The 20,451-nt window shown below is 44.5% G+C and overlaps 1 protein-coding gene across 7 annotated transcripts in view; it reads left to right on the top strand.

Annotated features, from left to right (window-relative positions):
- The window catches only part of TRAF3IP1 (TRAF3 interacting protein 1), a 76,158-nt gene that overhangs the window by 30,351 nt on the left and 25,356 nt on the right, over window positions 1-20,451 (top strand). For 3 of the 7 annotated variants that reach the window (XM_061379178.1, XM_061379177.1, XM_061379176.1), the window contains 6 exons: window positions 700-818; window positions 1,332-1,397; window positions 1,635-1,845; window positions 1,979-2,074; window positions 2,807-2,901; window positions 3,629-5,062. In XM_061379178.1, coding sequence (XP_061235162.1) covers window positions 700-818; window positions 1,332-1,397; window positions 1,635-1,845; window positions 1,979-2,074; window positions 2,807-2,901; window positions 3,629-3,737 — 696 coding nt within the window. In that variant the 3' untranslated portion in view covers window positions 3,738-5,062. Of the gene's footprint in view, window positions 1-699; window positions 819-1,331; window positions 1,398-1,634; window positions 1,846-1,978; window positions 2,075-2,806; window positions 2,902-3,628; window positions 5,063-6,884; window positions 7,035-7,637; window positions 7,707-10,652; window positions 10,815-12,518; window positions 12,660-12,807; window positions 13,279-14,572; window positions 14,645-20,451 lie in introns of those variants that run through there. The other 4 variants (XR_009729377.1, XM_061379180.1, XM_061379182.1 and 1 more) reach the window with 4 other exon arrangements.

Below are 20,451 nucleotides of genomic sequence, written 5' to 3'. Positions count from 1 at the left end.
TGGTTTGTATATTGGATCTAATGAAGAAAGAATTGCTTTAGATGCACAAAAGGTTGTGTTTGTCATTCAGGAAGGCCAGAAACTAAGGTGCCTTTTTATGCCTTTTTTTTAACCATAAAAGTATAATTTTAATACCTCAACCAGAAAACCCAATCCCAAACCCATGGAAGACATAAACCAATCTTACCATAAAGCTCTTTATTGTCTAGCCAGTTGGTTGTTCTATTTAAACTACATGGGGAAGGATATCTCACCTGATTCTGGTCCATAGCAACACTCGCTCAACTTGGGTTTCAGTCTCTGCCAAACTACAGCTATGAAGAACTGACCATTTACTTGCATCTTGTGAACAAGGAGGATTGTCTTGGCATGAAACGAGCATTGTGTCCTTGATAGGGGCTTGAGGAGCTTGTCCAGTGCTTGGCTGGAGATTGGGGCAATGATTCCATCAGCCTCATTTCCTCATTGTGCACATTTGGGTTCAAAAAAGGAATGCGATCCATTTTTGAAGTGTAAGTTCAATTGGGAAGTGTTGGGAGGGAGTGAAGTCCAACTTGCTTTGAGATTGAAAAGCCAATATGTCAATTGTAGCCACTACCTGTAGCCACAAACAGTAGCTGGGGTAGAATAAATATGAATACTTTGATCCTGGTAGCTTAAGTATTGAGTTGAGAAACTATGGATGTGTTTCTTTTTCAGGCTCTGACCTTACCGTGCTGCCAGGAGCAGGTTGTCCCCCTGCCCTCATTCCTCAGAGCATGGACAGTGGACAGTAAGCGCCCAGGCAAGCTTTTACGAAGCAACAAGCAGCAACTCAAGTAGGTTTCGTGCTGAAGGCACAAGCAGCAGTGGGACAGACTGGCTGTTGGCTGGGTTGTGGGGTGGTGGACTGGTGGAGAAAGAAATGCGCTCAGTCAGACAGAAGCAGAAGACTCATTTCTGGTTAATTCTGTATTGTGCCAAGCACATTATTTAACTCAAGAGCTGTGGAAGGGGGTGGTGTGAGTATGTGATCATAGAATCCCAGACTGGTTTGGGTTAGGAAGGACCTTAAGGTCATCCAGTTCCAATCCCTGCCATGGGCAGGGATGCCTTTCACTGGACCAGGTTGCTCCAAGCCCCATACATCCTGGCCTTGAACAGTACCAGGGATGGAGCATTCAGCAGTTCTTATTCTGCTGAGCTTGATTTTAGGTGATTTTTAAATGCCACTTTTGTCCTTTTCTGGGGTTTTCAGTTTTGTTCTGATCACCTCTTGCTTTGGGTTTCCAGATAAGTACAGATCTACTTGGCTAAACCAGTGATTTATATAATCTTTGTTTTGCTTTCAGTGACTATAGGCTGGGTGCCAGTGTGGAAATCTGCATAGAACCTTTGCAAAAAGAAGAGAATTTGGGGTAAGATCTTCAGATACTTCTTTCTTACAGCACTGCATTTGAGATGAGATTTAACTGAGCAGCTTTGCTCTTAAATGCTCTGTCAGCATTGCAGCTCTGAGGCTGGGAGAAGACTTTGGAACTTCTTTTCTGCTTTCCATAAAGAGAAAAGGAAGGCAGAAGGAAGTGAAAACTGGGAATTCTGGTTTCTGAAGGCATGACTTACTGGAATGATCTGTTTCCCCTTTCTGATGACAGCCCACATGAACTGCTGCTTCGAGTCCAGATGGGAGTACCAGGAGAGAGGGACTACTATGACTCCACAGATATGGTGTGGGATATCTCCAAGGAATGCACAGCCAGGGCACTGAGGCAGAGAGTGGCTGCTCACTATTGTCTCCCTGTAGAGAAAATTGAAATAGCCAAGTACTTCCCTGAAAGATTTGAGTGGCTGCCAATATCCAGCTGGGTAAGACCTGGAATGGCAGAATCCAGCAGTGGTATGGGTGGGAGAAGTATGTATTGACTTGTGCTGCTGTTCTTGAGCTAACGTGTTAAAGCAGATTTCTGATGTAGGAATCTTCTGCTTTGATTTTCTTCAGACACAGAAAATCTCCAAGAGGAAAAGGAAGAAAAAGCTGGAGAGTTTACAGGCAGCACCATACCACCTGAAGGATGGAGATATCATTGGAGTGAAGGTAAATGAACTTGGCTTTCATTGTTGCACAAGGATTAGGTTCAAGTACTGCCACCTTTGTTGTATCTTAACCTCTTCCTAAGTTTCATGCATCCTGCTACATGTCCATGGAAGTACTGGGATGTGGATATGGACAATACGCTGTGTGGGTAGGAAAACTGTTGCTACTGCTGCTTTTTTGTCTTTTTCTCCTGCTCTTTAGCAACCTGATGAAAGTTTCATGCGTTTCCCTCTTAGATCAGGGTACTGGCACTAGAAGGCAGTACTCTAGAGGCTCTGGTGCAGCTCTCAGTGCAGGCATTCACTTTCTAATCTACTCTACTCTCTGTCCAAAAGAAACTGGATCTTTCTTTTTGCCCTAATTTTATTCACTGGTGGGTTTTTTGTCAGCTCTGAGTAAAACCCAAGAACCCTTTAAAATTCATCTTGTAAATTGTAACCCATTACCTTACCCAAAGAATTTTTACAGATCTACTTAATTCTGTCCAAAAGAACTATTCAGTGGGATATAGTCTCTGAATAAGACAAATTCACTGTTAAATGCAAAAACCACATAGGGGAGTCAACAAACTGTTTCGGCTTGTTGTGTTTTCCCACTTAGTTAACTTGGAAGTGAATGGTTGTCACAGTAGTTAGGAGAAATGCTCTGAGTGCTCCCTGTATAACTGAGCAACAGGTGGGAGATAGTTTTAAGCTTCAAACTTTTCATCTACCAAATCTTTTTCCACACCAGAACCTTCTCCTTGATGACACAAAGGACTTCAGCACACTGAGAGATGACATTGGGAAAGAGAAACAAAGGCAGCTTACATTAGAAAAGAAGAAAAGGTATTGAGTGCTGACATTTCTTCTTCATTAGAAACATCAATACTGTTCTTTGCTGCTTTTCAGTCTAGCTTCATACTTCCATAAATTTTTAGGACAGTGTTAGCTGGGTGCTCTTAGAGCATGCAATTCCACTATTCCTCAAGGAAGTGGTGTTCAGGTAACTGAAACACCTGGCTTTGAGTGCTGTGGTCCTACCCCTAGCCTTAGTTTGTTCTCTTGCAACACACTGCAATGTTTGATCCTGCCCTTGGACATGAAATGTGAAGTCCTTGGCTGCCCTGGCCCTGCAAGGGTGAGCTTGAAATGGCATTCTTACAACTCTGTGGAAATCATATTCTGGTCCAGGCTCATGCTGCTGTTGTTGCTAAGTCTTCACACTGATAGAATCCCAGACTGGCTTGGGTTGCAAAGGACCTTAAAGCTCATCCAGTCCCAGCCCCTGCCACGGGCAGGGACACCTTCCACTAGAGCAGGTTGCTCCAAGCCCCTGTGTCCAACCTGGCCTTGAACACTGCCAGGGATGGGGCAGCCACAGATTCTCTGGGCACCCTGTGCCAGCCCCTCAGAACCCTCACAGGGAAGAGCTTCTGCCTAAGAGCTCATCTCAGTCTCCCCTGTTCTGGCAGGTTAAAGCCATTCCCCTTGTCCTTTCCCTACAATCCCTGTTGAAGAGTGAAATAATACTTTATCAATAATGGGTATCTTGTTTTATCTCTCTTTTCACTAGCCGGCAAGCTGAGCGCTTACAGCACCCGGCCTTCTCTGAGGAGAAGCTCAACATGAAGCACCGTAAACCAGAAGTGGCTCTTTCTATAAATGTGGGTGTTTTCAGATAGCAGCAGGAGGTGATTTGCTCACCAGACCGTAGTACCCATGTACTTGATTGGAATGGAGTAACCTCGCCAGGAGCAGCAAGAGGCTGTGCCCTGAAGCCTCTTGAAGGATCATGGAGACAAAGTGGATTCAGGATAACACTGATTGTCTTCTAATCTCTCCTGGGGAAGTTCTTTAGCATCCCTTTATTGATGTGGTACTTATTCTCAGGCTAGTTAAATGCACTTTATCCATGAGAAAATGGGTTAATATAATATAGAACCTTTTGGTGACTCTTTTGTAATCACCATTTTTCTGGTCAGATGCTGATGTCTTGTACCATCACTGCTGAGTTTTCTGAGGTTCTTAATGGAGTCAGAATCATCTCCTTTTACAGTTTTCCTTTGGTTTTTTCCATCTCTGTTCGCTGAAGTTACTGATGATACCAGGATTTGCTTTTATCTCTTAACCTGAGCCTGTAGTTGCTGAGTCAGGAATGAAGGAAATACGGGAATCTCTGGGCAAAGGGTACAAAATTGGCTCAAAGAAGAGCGAGTTCAGAATCTGCAAGCTGTAAGCCATGGAGTTTCTTTGTTGTATGGAACAGCAGTGTGCTGAGACTGCATTTTAAAGTTGCAGGGCTTTTTTGTTGTCCATAAGCTTCATTAACAAAGTATGGGAAAAAATGGTGGATCTGATGTTTGGTTTTATGTTGTTTTTTTTGTACTCTGGACAAAGGCTTAGTTTAGTTTCAGTCTTCTTGAGAGGACTTTCCCTCATTTCTTCTATTTCCAATAGCTCTGATTTGTTCATATGGTGCATGTGAGGAAATGGAAATGTTACTGTTGGGGTCACAAAGCTGACTGACAGCCTCTGTAACAGGGAATGTATGTGGCTGATCACCTGCTGAATGCAGGATCAAAGTTTCTTAAGCATCAAGTAAAATGGTTATGGAATGCTTGTGAGATTGGATGTCAAGCTTGGGATGCCTGTAATTACCTTATGAAAGACCCTATGTTTCTTGTGCTTGAGGCTGGGATTCAGGGTTTAGTAGAAGCTGATGTTTCAGTAACACTGTCAACACTTTTCTAGTGCTTACAACACTTGTGCAGTGGGAGAAGGAGACAGTTTAGTTTCCCCACTGCTTCAGTTGTACATTATCTCTACTTGACTCTGCAATCCTAGTTCTCTGGGTGGATTTCCTGACTGAGGTGAGGATAGCAGTTGCTTTCTCCATATTACTGTGCATCACCTTCCCTCTCACCAAGTGCTCTTGAGCCAGGCTTTACAGAAAGGTAAGCGAAAAAGGTTTGTGTTTGCAGGTTGTCCCATTGCATTGCACTTGCTGGACTGCTGTGCTGAGCTCAACTTTCCCCACTACTTTTGAGTAACTCCAGTCTCTTGGAAGCACAACCTCTGGAGCGGTTTAAATCGGGATTACAAGTGCTGAGGTTGAGATTTTAGTATGTGCCTTTGTTCAAGTGTAATGTAGCAGCTCCTGCACTGAACCAGTCTTGGGTTATTTCTAATGTTGGCTCAAAATGCATTGTCTTTTCTTTTTCTTTCCTTAAAACAATTGTGGGATGTTCCACAAAGAGAAAGTTCCTTAAAAATGGGGGTGGGGAGAGGGAACACCTTTGTAAAACGGAGTCGTTGTGATTCCACGGTTGATGATGGTTATATTCCAAAGCCTGGAAAAGCTTTCATCTCTATTTTTCAAGTGTTCTGCACAAAATAAAAAGCCATTTCTATATGTCTATTGGGTTTGTCTCTGTACGTCTCAGTGACACACGGCTTGGGGATGGGGTGAATTGATTTCTAACCTAGGATGGGGCACAACCTTCACTGAGCTTTAATGTTTAAATCTATTCCCAAGACATCGTCTGATCTCCGTGCAAGAAGTTTCCCCAAGTAGATGGGAGTTGCTCTGTGCCAAGACCCGGGTTCAGCTGGAGAATTGGGATTTTGGTGCAGATGAAACGGACTTCTAGGTTTTAGTTTCAGAAAGTGCTTTAGCATGTACTTACCATGATTTCAACTCCTCGTTTGTGCACATGACATTGAATCTGGTCTGTTTTTCAAAGGAACTGCCCCAAATCAACCGGTGGAGCATGGCTCGGCACAGAGTGAGAAGCACGGGTTGTTAAAAGAGTGGTTGTCTGTAGTATGTGTTCCTGGTACAGCACTTGTAAAAGGGTGAGTGTTCCACTCTGGGAATCCTACTATGGGAGGATTCTATGTTCTGTTTTCCTCGTAACTCATCCCAGTTTGCAGGAGGAGAGCGGGATGTGACAAAGCATCCACTGCTTACTTCAGTCCTCCCTCTGTGGCCACTGAGCAGAGCTGATGTGTTCTGAAGGGTGCTGGGTGTACAAACATTGAGGAAAGAGGCATGTAGGGATGGAATAAACTGGGAAGGAAAGAGCCAGGGGCTCTGCTTTGGGAATTTGTGCTGATCTTGCCTTGTAATTAAGGAGTAAATACTCAGCCCTTGTCATTCCTGAATCATAAGAGACACAGATTAGAGTTGGGTTGCAAAGGACCTTAAACCTCATCCAGTTCCAACCCCTGCCATGGCCAGGGACACCTTCCACTGGAGCAGGTTGCTCCAAGCCCCTGTGTCCAACCTGGCCTTGAACACTGCCAGGGATGGGGCAGCCACAGCTTCTCTGGGCACCCTGTACCAGCACCTCAGCACCCTCACAGGGAAGAGCTTCTGCCTAAGAGCTCATCTCAGTCTCCCCTGTTCTGGCAGGTGAAAGCCATTCCCATTTTCTCATCACCTGGGGATCGCTCCCCAGTGCCATTCTGCCACCCCTTGGGCACAGACACTGTTTGTCCCTGCCCTGGTGTGCCCTGGGCTCCTCAGGCCATGCCTGGGGGTCCCTGGAGGGGAGAGCAGGGGAGCTGTGCCTGAAGTGTCAGGGCTCCTGTTGGCAAGTGCTGTGTGAGCCCCTAGGGCATGGAGAGGGGCATCTCCCATGGCAGTGAGGGGCTGTGGGGCAGCAGAGCCGCCATGCGGCTGAGGGCTGCAGCAGGGTGGAGGCGAAGGCCTCACTCCTGTTGCTAGGGCCGCTCTGTGCCTAGCAACGCCTGCCGGTGCTCTGCGCTTGCGCAGAAAGGCGCCCCGCGCCGCGGGGGTGGCCGGGAATGCTCGGGGCCGGCCGCGGCGGTGGCGGCGCCGTCCCGCCGCCGCTATGAACGAGGCGGTGGTGCAGCGTACGCAGGAGTCCTTGGGCCGGGTGATCCGCAAGCCGCCGCTCACCGACCGGCTGCTCAGTAAGCCGCCCTTCCGCTACCTGCACGACGTGATCACCGAGGTGGGCCGCGCACCGGCCTGAGGGCCCGCCGCGCGGTTGCTAGGCAACACCGGGCCTGCCTGCAAGGCGGCCGCCCCCTGGCGGGCGGGGGGGACACACGGGAGCGAGAGGTGTCCCACAGGAGTGCGGGGCTGTAGGGGGACCCTCGGGGGCCATGGGCGCTTTAGGGGGGAGCCCCGTAGGCCATGGACGCTCCAGTGCCTGCGAGGTGGACTCGGCACTTCCCCGGTGCTCTGGGGCCTGTGTGGGGCTGTGCGTGGAGTATGGAGTAAGTAAGTGTCGGGGGATTTAGGCTAGTGAGTGTATGTTACACAGTGGATGTGAAGTCAGCAAGGGAATAATGCAGAGTTGCGTTTCAAATGCATGTGCTGATGTTTGTGTTGTGAGCCTCTTGGATTCACCAAGTACCAAGGTTAAAGATGGACTTAAGTGGGAAGGGAGGCCTGAGCCATAAGCAAGGATTAAATCTTGTTGCAGAAGCACAGCAGAGCCCTGAACCTGCTCTAGTTCTGTCTCTGAAAGCAAGTAAAGCCAACGTATTTCCTATTGCCACACAAGCTTTGCTGAATGAGTATTCTTAATTGACTCTTTTCTGTTTTGAAGGTAATTAGAGTAACAGGCTTTATGAAAGGACTTTACACAGATTTTGAGTTGAAATCGGACAATGTTAAGGTGGGTACGAAACTGCCTCATTTATTTAGCTTTAATGTTGGTATCCTTTGAAACTTGCCACTTTTGGGCTTTCCTGCCTTCAGCATCAAGGGCTTGTCTGTAGTTTTGTGAAGACACTGGAGAAGGTGTTCTTGCCTGTTGATTATATTATGCAGTGCGTGGGATGGGCACCTAGAGATGGATGTGACACAGGCAAGCTGTTGTGTGTAAAGAACTCTTTCTGGACAGTTTCAAAGCAGGGAGCTTTAATCTAGGACCAGATCTAGGTTTTTCAAATGCTACAGATGAAAAGAATCATTATATAGCAAGATTGCCTTGAAGTAGTGAGGTGTTGATGGGAAGTCCCAAGGACTAGAAATCCATCAAACCCTTTTTAGAGTCTTGTGGTCTCTCAATGGAATATATGGCTTTATATTTATTGTTCTATGTGTCTGTATATACACATACAGCTAGATATATGGTGTATACATATAGGCAGTAAATATTCTTGCTTAACCTCTTACTACTTGCCAAGGCATTCGTCTGGTGTATGTATTCCACAATAAGTTTGTTACGATATATAAATGGCTAATTCCTGAAAGAGGATGTTAATGTTATTCCTGAAAACCGCTCTTTTTTTAAGCACAAGGGTGAATTTAGTCTCTGCTGCTCTTCTACTGTCTGCCTCTTTGTTGAGTTGATGCTGAGTTTTCCAACTACTGACTTGCTTCGAACCTTTGTTCACTTACTCATGGCACATATCACAGTGTTTGTATGTTGCTAACTAGGTAGCTGCATCCCTTAGTGATTGTTTAACATAGCAACTCAAAGTATGAGGTCTGTGGGCCTGGCTTGTCATCCATGCAGCTAATTACAGGGATGGTTTATGTACTTCTTAGAGCTAATTGTCAGTCTGAGACGTGTGTTTATTTCTGAGACTGTTCTTATTGTTGGTACTTAGCAGATTGTTGTTTTGTTGGTATTGTCCCTGTTGAAGCTTGTCAGTGAGTTTTATGATGAAGAGCAGCTCAGCACTTCGTGGATGGAGAAAGCAAATTTCTTAGCAGTTGCTGAGTAGGTCTTTACTTGTATTTACATCCCATGATAACTGTGATGTTGCACCGATCTTGAGTATCTATCTGAGATTTTCTTACACAGTCCATGAAATGATGCTTTTTAAAGAGCAGAGGAGAACAAACTGCTGTAGTGTGGGGAAGAACACCTCTAGGTTGTGTTCCTCTCTTAAAACACTGGTCAGGAGAAAGACTTTGCTCCTATAGGCTGCTTCCTTGCATCAGTTAGAGACCGAAACTACCCACAGAGAGCCAGAGCCTGAAAGCAGCAGCCAAAGTCCATGATTTTAGTAGCCATATGTATTTTTATGTGAGGTTGAGCTACTTTGTGTAACACCAGGGAACGATGCTCATGGGGTATGAACATCTGGCAGAAGATGCACAGATTTGGAATGGGCAGGATGCTTTCAGAAAGCAAGGGCAGGCTTGTACCCACTGTGACATACTCCCAAGTGCTGTAGCCTACACACAGTTTCTTGTGGGCTGGGAATAACTGGCAGGTCCTCTTTGTAAGCTGGCTGTGCTGTCGCAGATCACAGGGTATGGAGAAGGAATTTAGGAAAAACTAAAGCACATGGTTCAGCCTCTGTGGCTGCTGGGGCTGGCTCATGCTCTCAACGTCCCATTATGTGCTACACAGCAACATGTACACATGCATGCAGCAACCATCTTTGTTTCTAGTTTCAACTCCCTCTTTCACCTGGCCATAGCAGTGGGGTCCTGAAGTACCCTCTGCTTCTTCTGTGCTACCTTTATTGTCTCCACTGTTGGGGATAACATGTTCTCCTTGGATTGCTGGTCTCCTCCTCCTGCATAGAAACATGCAGGAGGCAGGCTGGCAGCATCCCATGAACCAAATATAGGCTGGAGAGCATGCACATATACTTCAGTGAGTTCTAGTTTGCTTTAGGGATGTATAGTCATGACAGTTCATTGGAGAGAGATGTAAAGAGAATTTAAAGCATGAAGATTCCTTAATTATTGAAACAAATACACCTCTTCTACCAGCTATAATTGGATGATATTGCTGTCTGTGTTTATCAGAAAGGTTCATCTTGTTACGTTCTTGTTCTCTTGTTGTCTTGAACAATAAGGTTGGATATCAGGCTTGCTCTTGTAGTCTCTTACATCAGTACAAGCATCTGAGTCCCTCAGTTTAGACTCTTACAAGTCCTGTAACTTTGGGCTTTCTGTAGGGAAAAATGCTCAGGGCAAGAGCTGACTTTCTTAGCAATATGGGCTGTAACAGCCCTGTTAAAACTCTTCAGTGATTCTTTTACAACCATTTCTTAATCTGTATCTTCTTTAACATGTAGTGCTTGAAACTAGGTTGCCAACGGTCTTAGAGCAGTCTTCAAATGCACTGGAGCTGAATGATGAACGCATCAGGAAGAGAAGGTTGTACTTCCACTTTGGATATTCCAATTCAATGTTCATCCATTATCAATGCTGTTATCTCTTAATCAGAAATAACTAACTATAAATCAAGGGCGAGCCTCTTTCCTGACCTTGCAAACCAAGTAGTGCTCCTGTTGTATGGGTTTAAACTCAAACAGGGGAAGTTCAGGTTAGATCTAAGGAAGAAGCTCTTCCCTGTGAGGGTGCTGAGGTGCTGGCACAGGGTGCCCAGAGAAGCTGTTGCTGCCCCATCCCTGTCAGTGTTCAAGGCCAGGTTGGACACAGGAGCTTGGAGCAACCTGCTCTGGTGGAAGGTGTCCCTGCCCATGGCAGGGGGTTGGAACTGGATGAGCTTTAAGGTCCCTTCCAACCCAAATCAGGCAGTGATTCTATGATTCTATGAACTCTTCCTCCCACCTGAGATTTTTTAATCTTTAGGTGGTGCATAGAAATATTTTGGAGTCTCAATATTCTTTCTGAATTTCTCCCTTACCAGGATAAAGATGCCAAAATCAGCTTCCTTCAGAAGGCAATTGATGCTGTTGTGATGGTTACAGGAGAGCCACTGTCAGTGAAACCAGCGCGTGTTGTGGCTGGGCATGAACCTGAGAAAACCAATGAGTTTCTTCAGGCAATTGGGAAGTGTTGCTTAAATAAGGTATAATCTCACTGGGTTTATGTTATACATGTAGTGTAGTGTTATCTTCTCAGAGGTTATTTTTAACAAACTTAATTGACATTTATCTGCTAGTGGACAACCTGCTCTAGTGGAAGGTGTCCCTGCCCGTGGCAGGGGTTTGGAACCAGATGAGCTTGAAGGTCGCTTCCAACCCAAACCATTCCATAATTCGATGATACCATTACACAAGATAAATGGTGGGTTAATACTTATAACAACAGATTGGTAGGATGTGATCTTAGCAGATCCCACACAAACACAGTTTGGATGTTGTAGTGCTTTTAATGTAGTGTACATTTTTCTATTTTTCAATTGATTCCTTGATCATTTAATAACATTTATTAGCTTTGAAGAATGATACAAAGAGTCAGACACATTAATTCTATGACCAGATGCTGCCACCTTTGATTTTAGCTTCTTTAAAATTGCAGTCAAATCTTTGATTCTATAATGAAAGTGGTTTTCCGTGTCCTGTGTCTTTTTGGTTGGTCGGTTGGGTTGGTTTGAAGATGGGAATGCAGCAAAGGAGAATTGCTTGAAATGTGTAAGGCTGAAATTCATTAACATATGCAGAGAGACTGGATGAGTTTGAAAATGTCTTTGATGGAACGGTTTTGTAGATTGTTGTGATAAGAATCAATATCCAGAGGATGAAACCTAAGCTCCATGGGCATTGTGGCAAAGACTTCCTTCAAGTCTTTAGCTTAAGGCTCTTAGTGCTGAGCTGGGAGTTAGTTCAGGTGCAGAGCTGAGTGTCCAAATGTGAAACCCACCGAAATTAAGAGGTTTGCATTTACAAACCAGGAGAGAATCGGGAGCTGACCCCCAGGGTAAGATCAGGTTTAGTTTTCTTCAGGAAGGAGAATTCCGAGGCAGTGGGATGATGATTTTTTCCCTCTTTTTTGGTTAATGCAGTCAAAGTCTTTGCCACTTGGGCACGAAACCTTGTCTTTCTGTCTGAATGATGTGATTAATAGTAGCTTGTCTTCTTAATAAATGATCTAGATGCTTTTTAACCACTGTAACTGCAGCTTATTGAAAAGTGACTCTTAATGTAGCTTTGTTTCCTTTAGTGACTGTTGCTGCTTGAACAAGCATGACGTGAAAGCGGAGTGACCCAAGAGTGGATGTAGATACAACATAGTGTGGTTTTAAGAATGGTTAAGCAATGCAGCAATCATGGTTTAAGGATTTGACAGTTATTTACTTTCCTGTTATGAAAACTACTTCAGTTCTTGCAATGAGAATGGCTATTGTGTTAAAATGCCTAAAAATCACAATGTATTTAGGTAGCTCTGATTTATACAATAAAATTATTACAAGGCTTACAAAGAGGTGTTTGACATAAGAGCATTATTTCTGCTCTTTTGGAAACAATCTGTCACAGGTCTAAGATGAGCTTTCTTTATAAAAAACAACACAAAAGCAAAGGAGAAATCACCCCAAAGCGCTACCAAGTCATATTGGTTACAGAGTTAGGAAGAAAGGAGATATTTAATGAGATCATTTACTCATATATACTCCATCCCTGGCAGTGTTCAGGGCCAAGCTGGACAGAGCCTTGGGTGACATGGTTTTGTGTGAGGCATCCCTGCCTATGACCTTAGGTGATCTGAAGGTCCTTCCCAACCCAGATCAGTCTGGAATTCTGTGATTTGAATGATGCTTTTTTATTCCTTGCAGCTGTCCAGTGATGCTGCTGTTAAAAGAATCTTAGCTGGAGAAAAAGCTGATGCTAAAGAGAAACCTCCCACCTCTAAGTCTCGAGAGAAAGAAAGCAGAGACTCCAAATCAGAGGTGCGAAAGAGCCATAGAGATAAAGAGGTAGGATTTGGCAAGTGTTGTGGGGGACAGTGGCTGCCACTGTTTGTGGCTTGTTGGGTTTTTAGCTTGTGGTTTTGTCTGTGTAAAGTAACTGTGTGATAGAGTTGCCATATGTATGAATTAATGTGTAGTTTTCCTTTCTTTTTAGAGTGGAGGAGGTGCTGAAATTAAAGACAGAAGCTCAAGTGGAGGCAGAAGAGCCAAAGGAGACTTGAAAGAGAGTGAAGGAAGGGAAAAGGAAAGCAATAAGCGTAAGGATAATGAAGACAGACACAAAGACCATGAAAGAGACGTGTTTAAGGAAGGAGAAAAACAAGAAAGGGAAAGAAGCAGAAGCAGAACAACCAAGCAAGGAAGAGAAACAGAAAAACACAGGAGCAGAGGAGACATAGAACAAGAAGATGAACTCAAACATGATAAAGGACAGGAAAGAGAGAAAAAATATGAAGGAGCAAGAGAGAAGGACACACCGAAAGGAAGAGACAAAGATAAGGCTAGGGACAGAGAACGGGAAAAAGACAGGGAGAGAGGGAAGGATCGGGAAAGGGATAGAAAAAGGGACAGAGAAAAAGATGGGGAGCACTTAAGAGAACATGGAAATGATAAAGCACAGAAAAAGGTAACTGAAATCTGATTTCAGTGAGGAACTTTTTGCAGGCTGTGCTAGAGGCTGAATGTTTGTTCTGCTGACCTGGCATGTACTTTATTGAATGTAAATTATTGTCATGAGATGAAAGTTTCAGTGTGGATTTGATCTGGTCAGAGTGTGACTGAGGTCACGTGTAACTTCATGTATCTCTCCTGATAGGTCTTGCCTCGAGCCATCAGCCTCATCTGACTCTGCTTCTTGAACCTCTGAGAAGCAGTTTCTGTTATGAACTCTGCGTGTCTGAATTCTTCTGATCACATTAGGTTATGTTTGGCAGAGAGTGGTGGTAGAAACTATTGCTATGTACTTATATCCTCACGTGTTTTCCCTTCAATGCATATTGCTCTTGCAGCTTTTAGGGAAGGTGAGGCTGAAGAGAGTTCCTTTGGGCAGGACAGGATGGAGTTGCATATCTGTATTACATTTCTGGCTTTCTAAATTAAGCTGCTGGCTTCCAGCAATCTAAATTCTTGCAAGGGTTTTCTGTTTGCACTGGACTCTGCTTATCATCATATCTTGCATATCACTGGACTCTGCTACATCCCTGAAAAGGAGCACATCCACCGCTTCCCCATACTTCAGGCCTTCTCAGTGTAAAGTCCTAGAGGGCCTGGAGCCATCTCTTCATTGCCTTTTGTTTTGTTGCTTTTCTTCTGTCTTTCTCCTCTAAATACTCTTGATTCTCCTTTTCTGGTGTGTTACATGCTGGTTCATTCCTGGTATTACTCAGAGAGAACAATGTTGTCTGAGAGAGCTGGGCTTTTTCAGCCTGGAGGAGAGAAGGCTTCAGGGAGAGTGTAGAGCTCCCAGTGCCTAAAGGGGCTACAAGAAACCTGGAGGGGGCCTGTAGGGCAGGACAAGGGGAATGGCTTTAACCTGCCGGAACAGGGGAGATTGAGAAGAGCTGGCACAGAGTGCCCAGAGAAGCTGTGGCTGCCCCATCCCTGGCAGTGTTCAAGGCTAGGCTGGACACAGGGGCTTGGAGCAACCTGCTCTAGTGGAAGGTGTCCCTGCCCATGGCAGGGACTTGGAGCTGGACGAGCTTTAAGGTCCCTTCCAACTCAAACCAGTCTGGAATTCTGTGATTTTGCTCAGTCTCCTGTGCAGGGAAGCAAGGTAAAGAGGGCAGGTAGATGGATAAGATACCTCGATGCACATTGTAATGTGCTCAGTTCTACTCTGTGCTCATTTCCCTTTTCACTTTATCCAGGTAAGCAGCTCACTCCTCAGCAGGCTGGATCTAAACCAGTTGCTTTCTTTTCAGTCTGCAGATGCTGAGGAATCCACACATAGAAAACCACGGAAGCCAACTGAAGACAGCAAGTGCCAGCTTGAGGTTAGTAGTGGGCAACATCTGGGAAGGTGAATATTAGAAGTGTTACATTTTAGTATGGTTCGGGACTCTGCTTCAAAGGAAAGTAGGGTTGAAAGGTAGGTACATGGGAACTTTTAGGGCTGTAAAATAGATGCTTGTCTGTTTATTTGGGTGGGGTTTTATGCTTTCTTTGTTCATTCAAAGCTTTCTGTTTATTCCACTGAATCTTCCTTGGAAAGCTGTCACATTATTTGGGAGGTTTTTTGAACTTTAATAGAAATTACTCTTTTGGAAAGCAAATGAGTCCAGTATTGCATCTGAGTGTGTGTTTTGCATCTGGATGATGGTAGGACAGAAGAGCAACTCAGTGATTACCTCTGAACAGTAGCTGTTGCTTGTGATACCATTGTGTCTGCATCTGCCGCTTCTTCCTGACCTGAGGCACTTTGATGAGTTATAGAACCATATGGCTGAATGTTTAAAGAGTGAGACTCCAGTAAATTAACTTGAAGCAGCTCAGGCTAGGCTAAAACAGGCAGGATCCCAAGTTTAGCAGGAGTCTCTATTGAGAGTCTATGGGCCACTGACATCATTGTGTCTTTTGCATGAGATGACAAATTTATTGCTATTATTTGACTGAAATCCAAGGCAACTTTTGAAATTCTTGGCACTTGGAGGGAGAGCTTATAAAATACTTTTTAGCCTGAAGCAAATGTTCCTGGCCAAGTTCAACTTCCTGCAAACTGGGTCTGTAATGGAAATACTGAGCCTCATCCCAAACGCTTGTCGTGCTCTTGGGCACCACAATAATACACTGGGGCAGTAAAGTTTCATTTCCCCTCTTAAGTGCTTTTGGGAGTGATTCCAAGGCATGTGGGTTTATTACCTTAGATCTAGATGACCTGCTCTCCTCTACTTGCTTGCGTAACAGTAAATGCTGCTTAGTTTTTAGGTGATGAAAACACACACTTTAGACCAGTGGGTGACAAATGGTCATCATCTGAAGACTGTGGAAGAGAGAAGTGAAATGAAAATGCCCCAATGAATTTTTAGAGCTGGAGATCTAAAATAGCTGCACCAAGTGATTTAGAGGCAATTCCAGCATGAAATAAGTGGAAAGTGCATCTAATGGACTGGAGTTGATCTTCCTGTCCTTACAGTAGTTTCACAGTGGGGTAATGCCTTTATTTCCAGGGATTTACCCTGGTTTAAACTACTGGAACTCCATTTAAGAAACACGGCAGTGAACCAAATGTATTAAAAAGTGAAGCATTTTATGTCTTTATGTACATGAAAAGTATTGAGTTGTGTTTTGCAGCCTCTGCTGCATAATTAATTACACTTCAACATCTGTCTTTAGCTTTTTGTAAGTAGAATACAAGTGAAACCATTTGAGGGTGCTGAGGTGCTGGCACAGGGTACCCAGAGGAGCTGTGGCTGCCCCATCGCTGGCAGTGTTCAAGGCCAGGTTGGACACAGGGGCTTGGAGCAACCTGCTCTAATGGAAGGTGTCCATGCCTGTGGCAGGGGATTGGAAGTGGATGAGCTTTAAGGTCCCTTCCAACCTAAATCATTCTGTGATTCTGTATTAGGAGTCTTAATAAGTTTCTATCTCTATTCATGCAAGTCTTACATTTTCTTACTGCTGATAATCAGAAGCCAGCTTTAAAACCGTACTCAAATATTGACAGATTGATCTCAATGTATTTTTCTGGTACTGCAGAAACTGTGTATGTTACCCATCATGTCATAGTCTCACATAATTATCTGGAAGTAAAAGCAAGCAAGTCGAAGTCTGAATTGAGACATTTGGTTGCCATGTGGCAATCAGAAGACTATTTGCAGCTTCCAGGCTAGCTGTTGTCTGCTACACTGTGGTCAGCGTGAGTTGTGTTCTGTTAGCTCTCAGTCCACCTCAGGTGAAAGTCATGTTTAAAACAAACACTTCATAGCATGGCTTATTAACTTTCTCAATAATAAAGAGAACTTTGGCTTTTGACAAAAGGTGACAGGGGTCATAGAGTTTCTGGGCTGTTTAGTTGAAAGTGGCTGCAGAACAGGTACGTCATTTACCCCTAAGGCCAAACACGTTGGAAAGGTCTCTTCCATTTTACAGATGGCAGCCGAACCTCTTGGCTAAAGCCTTTTGTAATATCCTGTCACTTTTGGCCACTTCCAGAATGACTTTATTTTTGCCCTACAAACTATTGCTCTGGAAATGGTCATTTGAATCAGCCTCTAAGTCATATCTAATGAACTTCTGTTTCTGTTGGAACTCGACCGGATAATGAAACAAGTACTGAGTGAAAACCAGACAGAAGCAACAGAGAGAGCCATTGCATGGAAATCTGCTGGCCATGACTCAGTTTTGTTCTAGTGCTGTGAATGACCCTCTCTTTTTGGTGTCAGTTGTTTCTAGCTGGCCTCTACTGTAGAAATCCATCCTTCAAACTCAAGAGTTTAAAAAACAGGATTTTTCCAATAGTGCTTTTGGGGTTAGAAAGATTTGAATTAGCAGCAGCTGCCACCAAGAAAACACCCATCTTGTGAGGAAGAGACAATTGATGGCTACTTTTCCAATCACTTTTATCACCACAGCAGTTAGGTTGACCTGAGCAAGTAGAGCTCTTTCCCTGTTGCTGTTGCACATGAATAAATTCTGCCTGTTCAGCATGATGGCCAGTTTAGGAGTAAATACTGGAAATACAGAGAGTTTGAAGGAAGGAGCAAAGAGGTCCTTGAGGGATACAAAACTGATAGTAAAAGCAGAGAGTAAAAAGTCTCCCCAGGTCCTGTCCCTGAGCTGCTGCTCACACGCTGGGGGTGCAGCCCAGCACACACTGAAGCTGGGTCATGGGGAGCTTCTCCTCACCCAGCACCCCCAAGTCCATGTCCTCAGGGCTGTTCTCAATACTGAGAGTGAGCAGTACTGAGTTGTCCCCCTTCCTTTCTTGAGTGGGGAGCATATTTTCTGCCTTTGTACATGGAGTGCGTGCGGCTGGAGGAGGTGTAACAGGCATGTACAGAATTGTTTGTGAGAGCAATATAAAATCACTGATAGAAACTGTTCATTGCATCTTTTCATGGATGCAGAGGTTGGTTGTTGCATGGAAAGGAGGAAGAATTAATGACTTTTCAAATCATACTGCTCTTCTTGACTTGCTGCAACATTAGAAATCATGGTTTCCTCATGTCTCAAAATGAAAGTCAACCTTTTTAGAGGTTAAGAATGAGGGAAAAACAGCAGATTGGATGCTTTACAGCAGGCTCCTGTATCCTCTCCAAATAGGAGTGTAATTACTTGATCAGGGATGTGTGCATACATCCACCTAGGATTCCACTCCAGTATATGATTCCCAAGATGGTGTGAGATGAAGTGTAAGATTTCTTACTCTCCAGTGACTGCTTTTCAAAGTCTTGGAGCCTATGAATTTGTAAGAAAAAAGAATGACCTCTTTTATCTTCCTTTGGAAAGACTCAACCCTTAAATATGGCAGGATTTATGTTTCTGTGTGCTACCATAGTGATCAAGTTTTAGCTTGTACTTTGCCGCTGTTGCCAGTGTGCACATGTGGCTCTACATTAATGTTCAGCACTGTTTGTAGTCACTACCTGACATAAATAAATGACTAAATGCACTCCTGCAGAAGCCTCATCACCTATTCTCAACTCCTTCCCCACCTGTGCTAATAATTACATCACCCAAAGAGCTGCTGAAGCTTGAATGTGCCAGATGTGGCCTGCGGGCCCATAGAGCTGCACGCTGCTGGGATGTAGGCTTTACTTCTACCTGAGTAGTGTTGTGATTGGGAAAGCTGGTAGTAATTAAGATGAAGTAAGATTAAGATTAACCACTTCAATATTAGCTTAATGTTTTGGACTTCTGTTTTGCTTTGCAATGTACCAGTAGTTCCTCATGAGTGAAACAAAAATAGTGGTAGCTCTGGTGTGGGTTAAGTAATGATTTTCAAAGCCAGTTAAGACAGTGTAAGTGAAAACTAGTTTCTGTCAAAGCAGGACCATGGCCATGCAGCTAGATCTTGCTGAAGTGTGGGATGTAGGGCTTGCTTTTGCCTGATTGAATGCCTGGAATTTTGAGCGTGGAGATAAAGGAGATGTAGTCTCTAAAGGACCTAAAGTAACTGTTGAAGCTGACTCTTGCATAGGCTGCTCACTTGTCTATAAAGCCCCTCCAAAGAGTTCACCTTCTCCACGGTTCCCATTATCCTGTGTGCAAGATACTATGGAAGACAAATGTAATTTATAATTTCTCTTTTACAGATTAGTGGAACATAGAGCCATAGAATGGCTTTGGTTGGAAAGGACCTTAAAGCTCATCCAGCTCCAGCCCCCTGACATGGGCAGGGGCACCTTCCACTAGAGCAGGTTGCTCCAAGCCCCGTCCAGCCTGGCCTTTACTATTTGCATAAAAATGGAAGAATTTGCTCTCATTTCTGTTATGGACATTATCAGCAGCGCTGGAAATAAATCCTGGATGCAAACTGCTTGGACTATCAATTCACACAAACTACAAAAAAGCAGATACGGAGGAAATCCCATGAGGTGCTAATTCTCACAAGATTTTGAATAGGGTGCAGACATACATTCTGGGGATAGAAAATGCAGAAACAGAATGATGGCATTTTATAAATCACTTGTACTTTCTTGTGTACAGAGGTGTTTGCTTCCTAGGTAGCAATGAATGTTGCTAATGAAATCAGGGAGTTAGGCAAAAGGACAGGAAAGGCTGGTTGAGCCTGGAGAAGAGAAGGCTCCTTAAGGGGGGACCTTAGAGCAGCTCCAGTGCCTAAAGGGGCTACAAGAAACCTGGAGAAGGGCTTTGGACAAGGACCTGTAGGGACAGGACAAGGGGAAAGGCTTTAACCTGCCAGAACAGGGGAGACTGAGATGAGCTCTTAGGCAGAAGCTCTTCCCTGTGAGGGTGCTGAGGCGCTGGCACAGGGTGCCCAGAGAAGCTGTGGCTGCCCCATCCCTGGCAGTGTTCAAGGCCAGGTTGGACACGGGGGCTTGGAGCAACCTGCTCTAGTGGAAGGTGTCCCTGCCCGTGGCAGGGTTGGAGCTGGATGAGCTTTAAGGTCCCTTCCAACACAAACCAGTCTGGGATCCTATAGAAGTTATTAGAAGCATGAGTGGCTTGCTGGAAGCTACTGGTTTGTTAGTATATGCAGTACACATAAGCAGAAGTCTGTTCCTTCTGCTAGCCAGGATTGGTGTAAGGAGATGGACTCCTTCCTAGTCTGATCTCGTATCCAGGACTTTTGTTGGGCTGGCAGAAGTCCTCCTTTACACCTTACACCTTCCTTGCAGGCATTTGGTCCCCAGCTGTGTTTCAGGTAGGGTGAGTAGTAAATCTGTACCACAGCCTACCTGTAGTCATTGCAGATGTAATGGACCTGCCCCTCTGCCTGCACTTGCCATGATGGTGTTTTGAGCCTTTCTGTAGGGCAAACGCTGTAGCTGCCTTTAGCCTCTGGTGCTACCTGTGCATGGGCTCAGTTCTTCCTTTGCACACAAAGGACATTGCAGTCCAGGTGGCCTTGTCTCTTGGAACTGGTTTTGATCTCGTCTCACAAGACTCAGTGATTTATGCACATCTTTTTTTCCACCCTTCAGCCAAGTGGACTTTCTGATTCAACTTGCTCCTTTCCATGGCTGCCTGACCATTAACACGTGTAACATGCAGAAAGTATTGTCAGTCAAATGTTCTTCATTTCAGGCATAGAAATCATAGAATGGTTTGGGTTGGAATGGACCTTAAAGATCCATCTGGTTCAACCTTCCTGCTATGCAAAGAAAACAGAATAATC

Source organism: Neopsephotus bourkii, unplaced genomic scaffold (assembly GCF_033783945.1).
Source record: "Neopsephotus bourkii isolate Nb327-2 ecotype Australia unplaced genomic scaffold, CSIRO-AGI_Nbou_v1 NB_1768, whole genome shotgun sequence".
Lineage (NCBI taxonomy): Eukaryota > Metazoa > Chordata > Aves > Psittaciformes > Psittacidae > Neopsephotus > Neopsephotus bourkii.
Note: the sequence above shows the minus strand (reverse complement) of the source record. Positions and strands in the feature narration are given on the sequence as shown.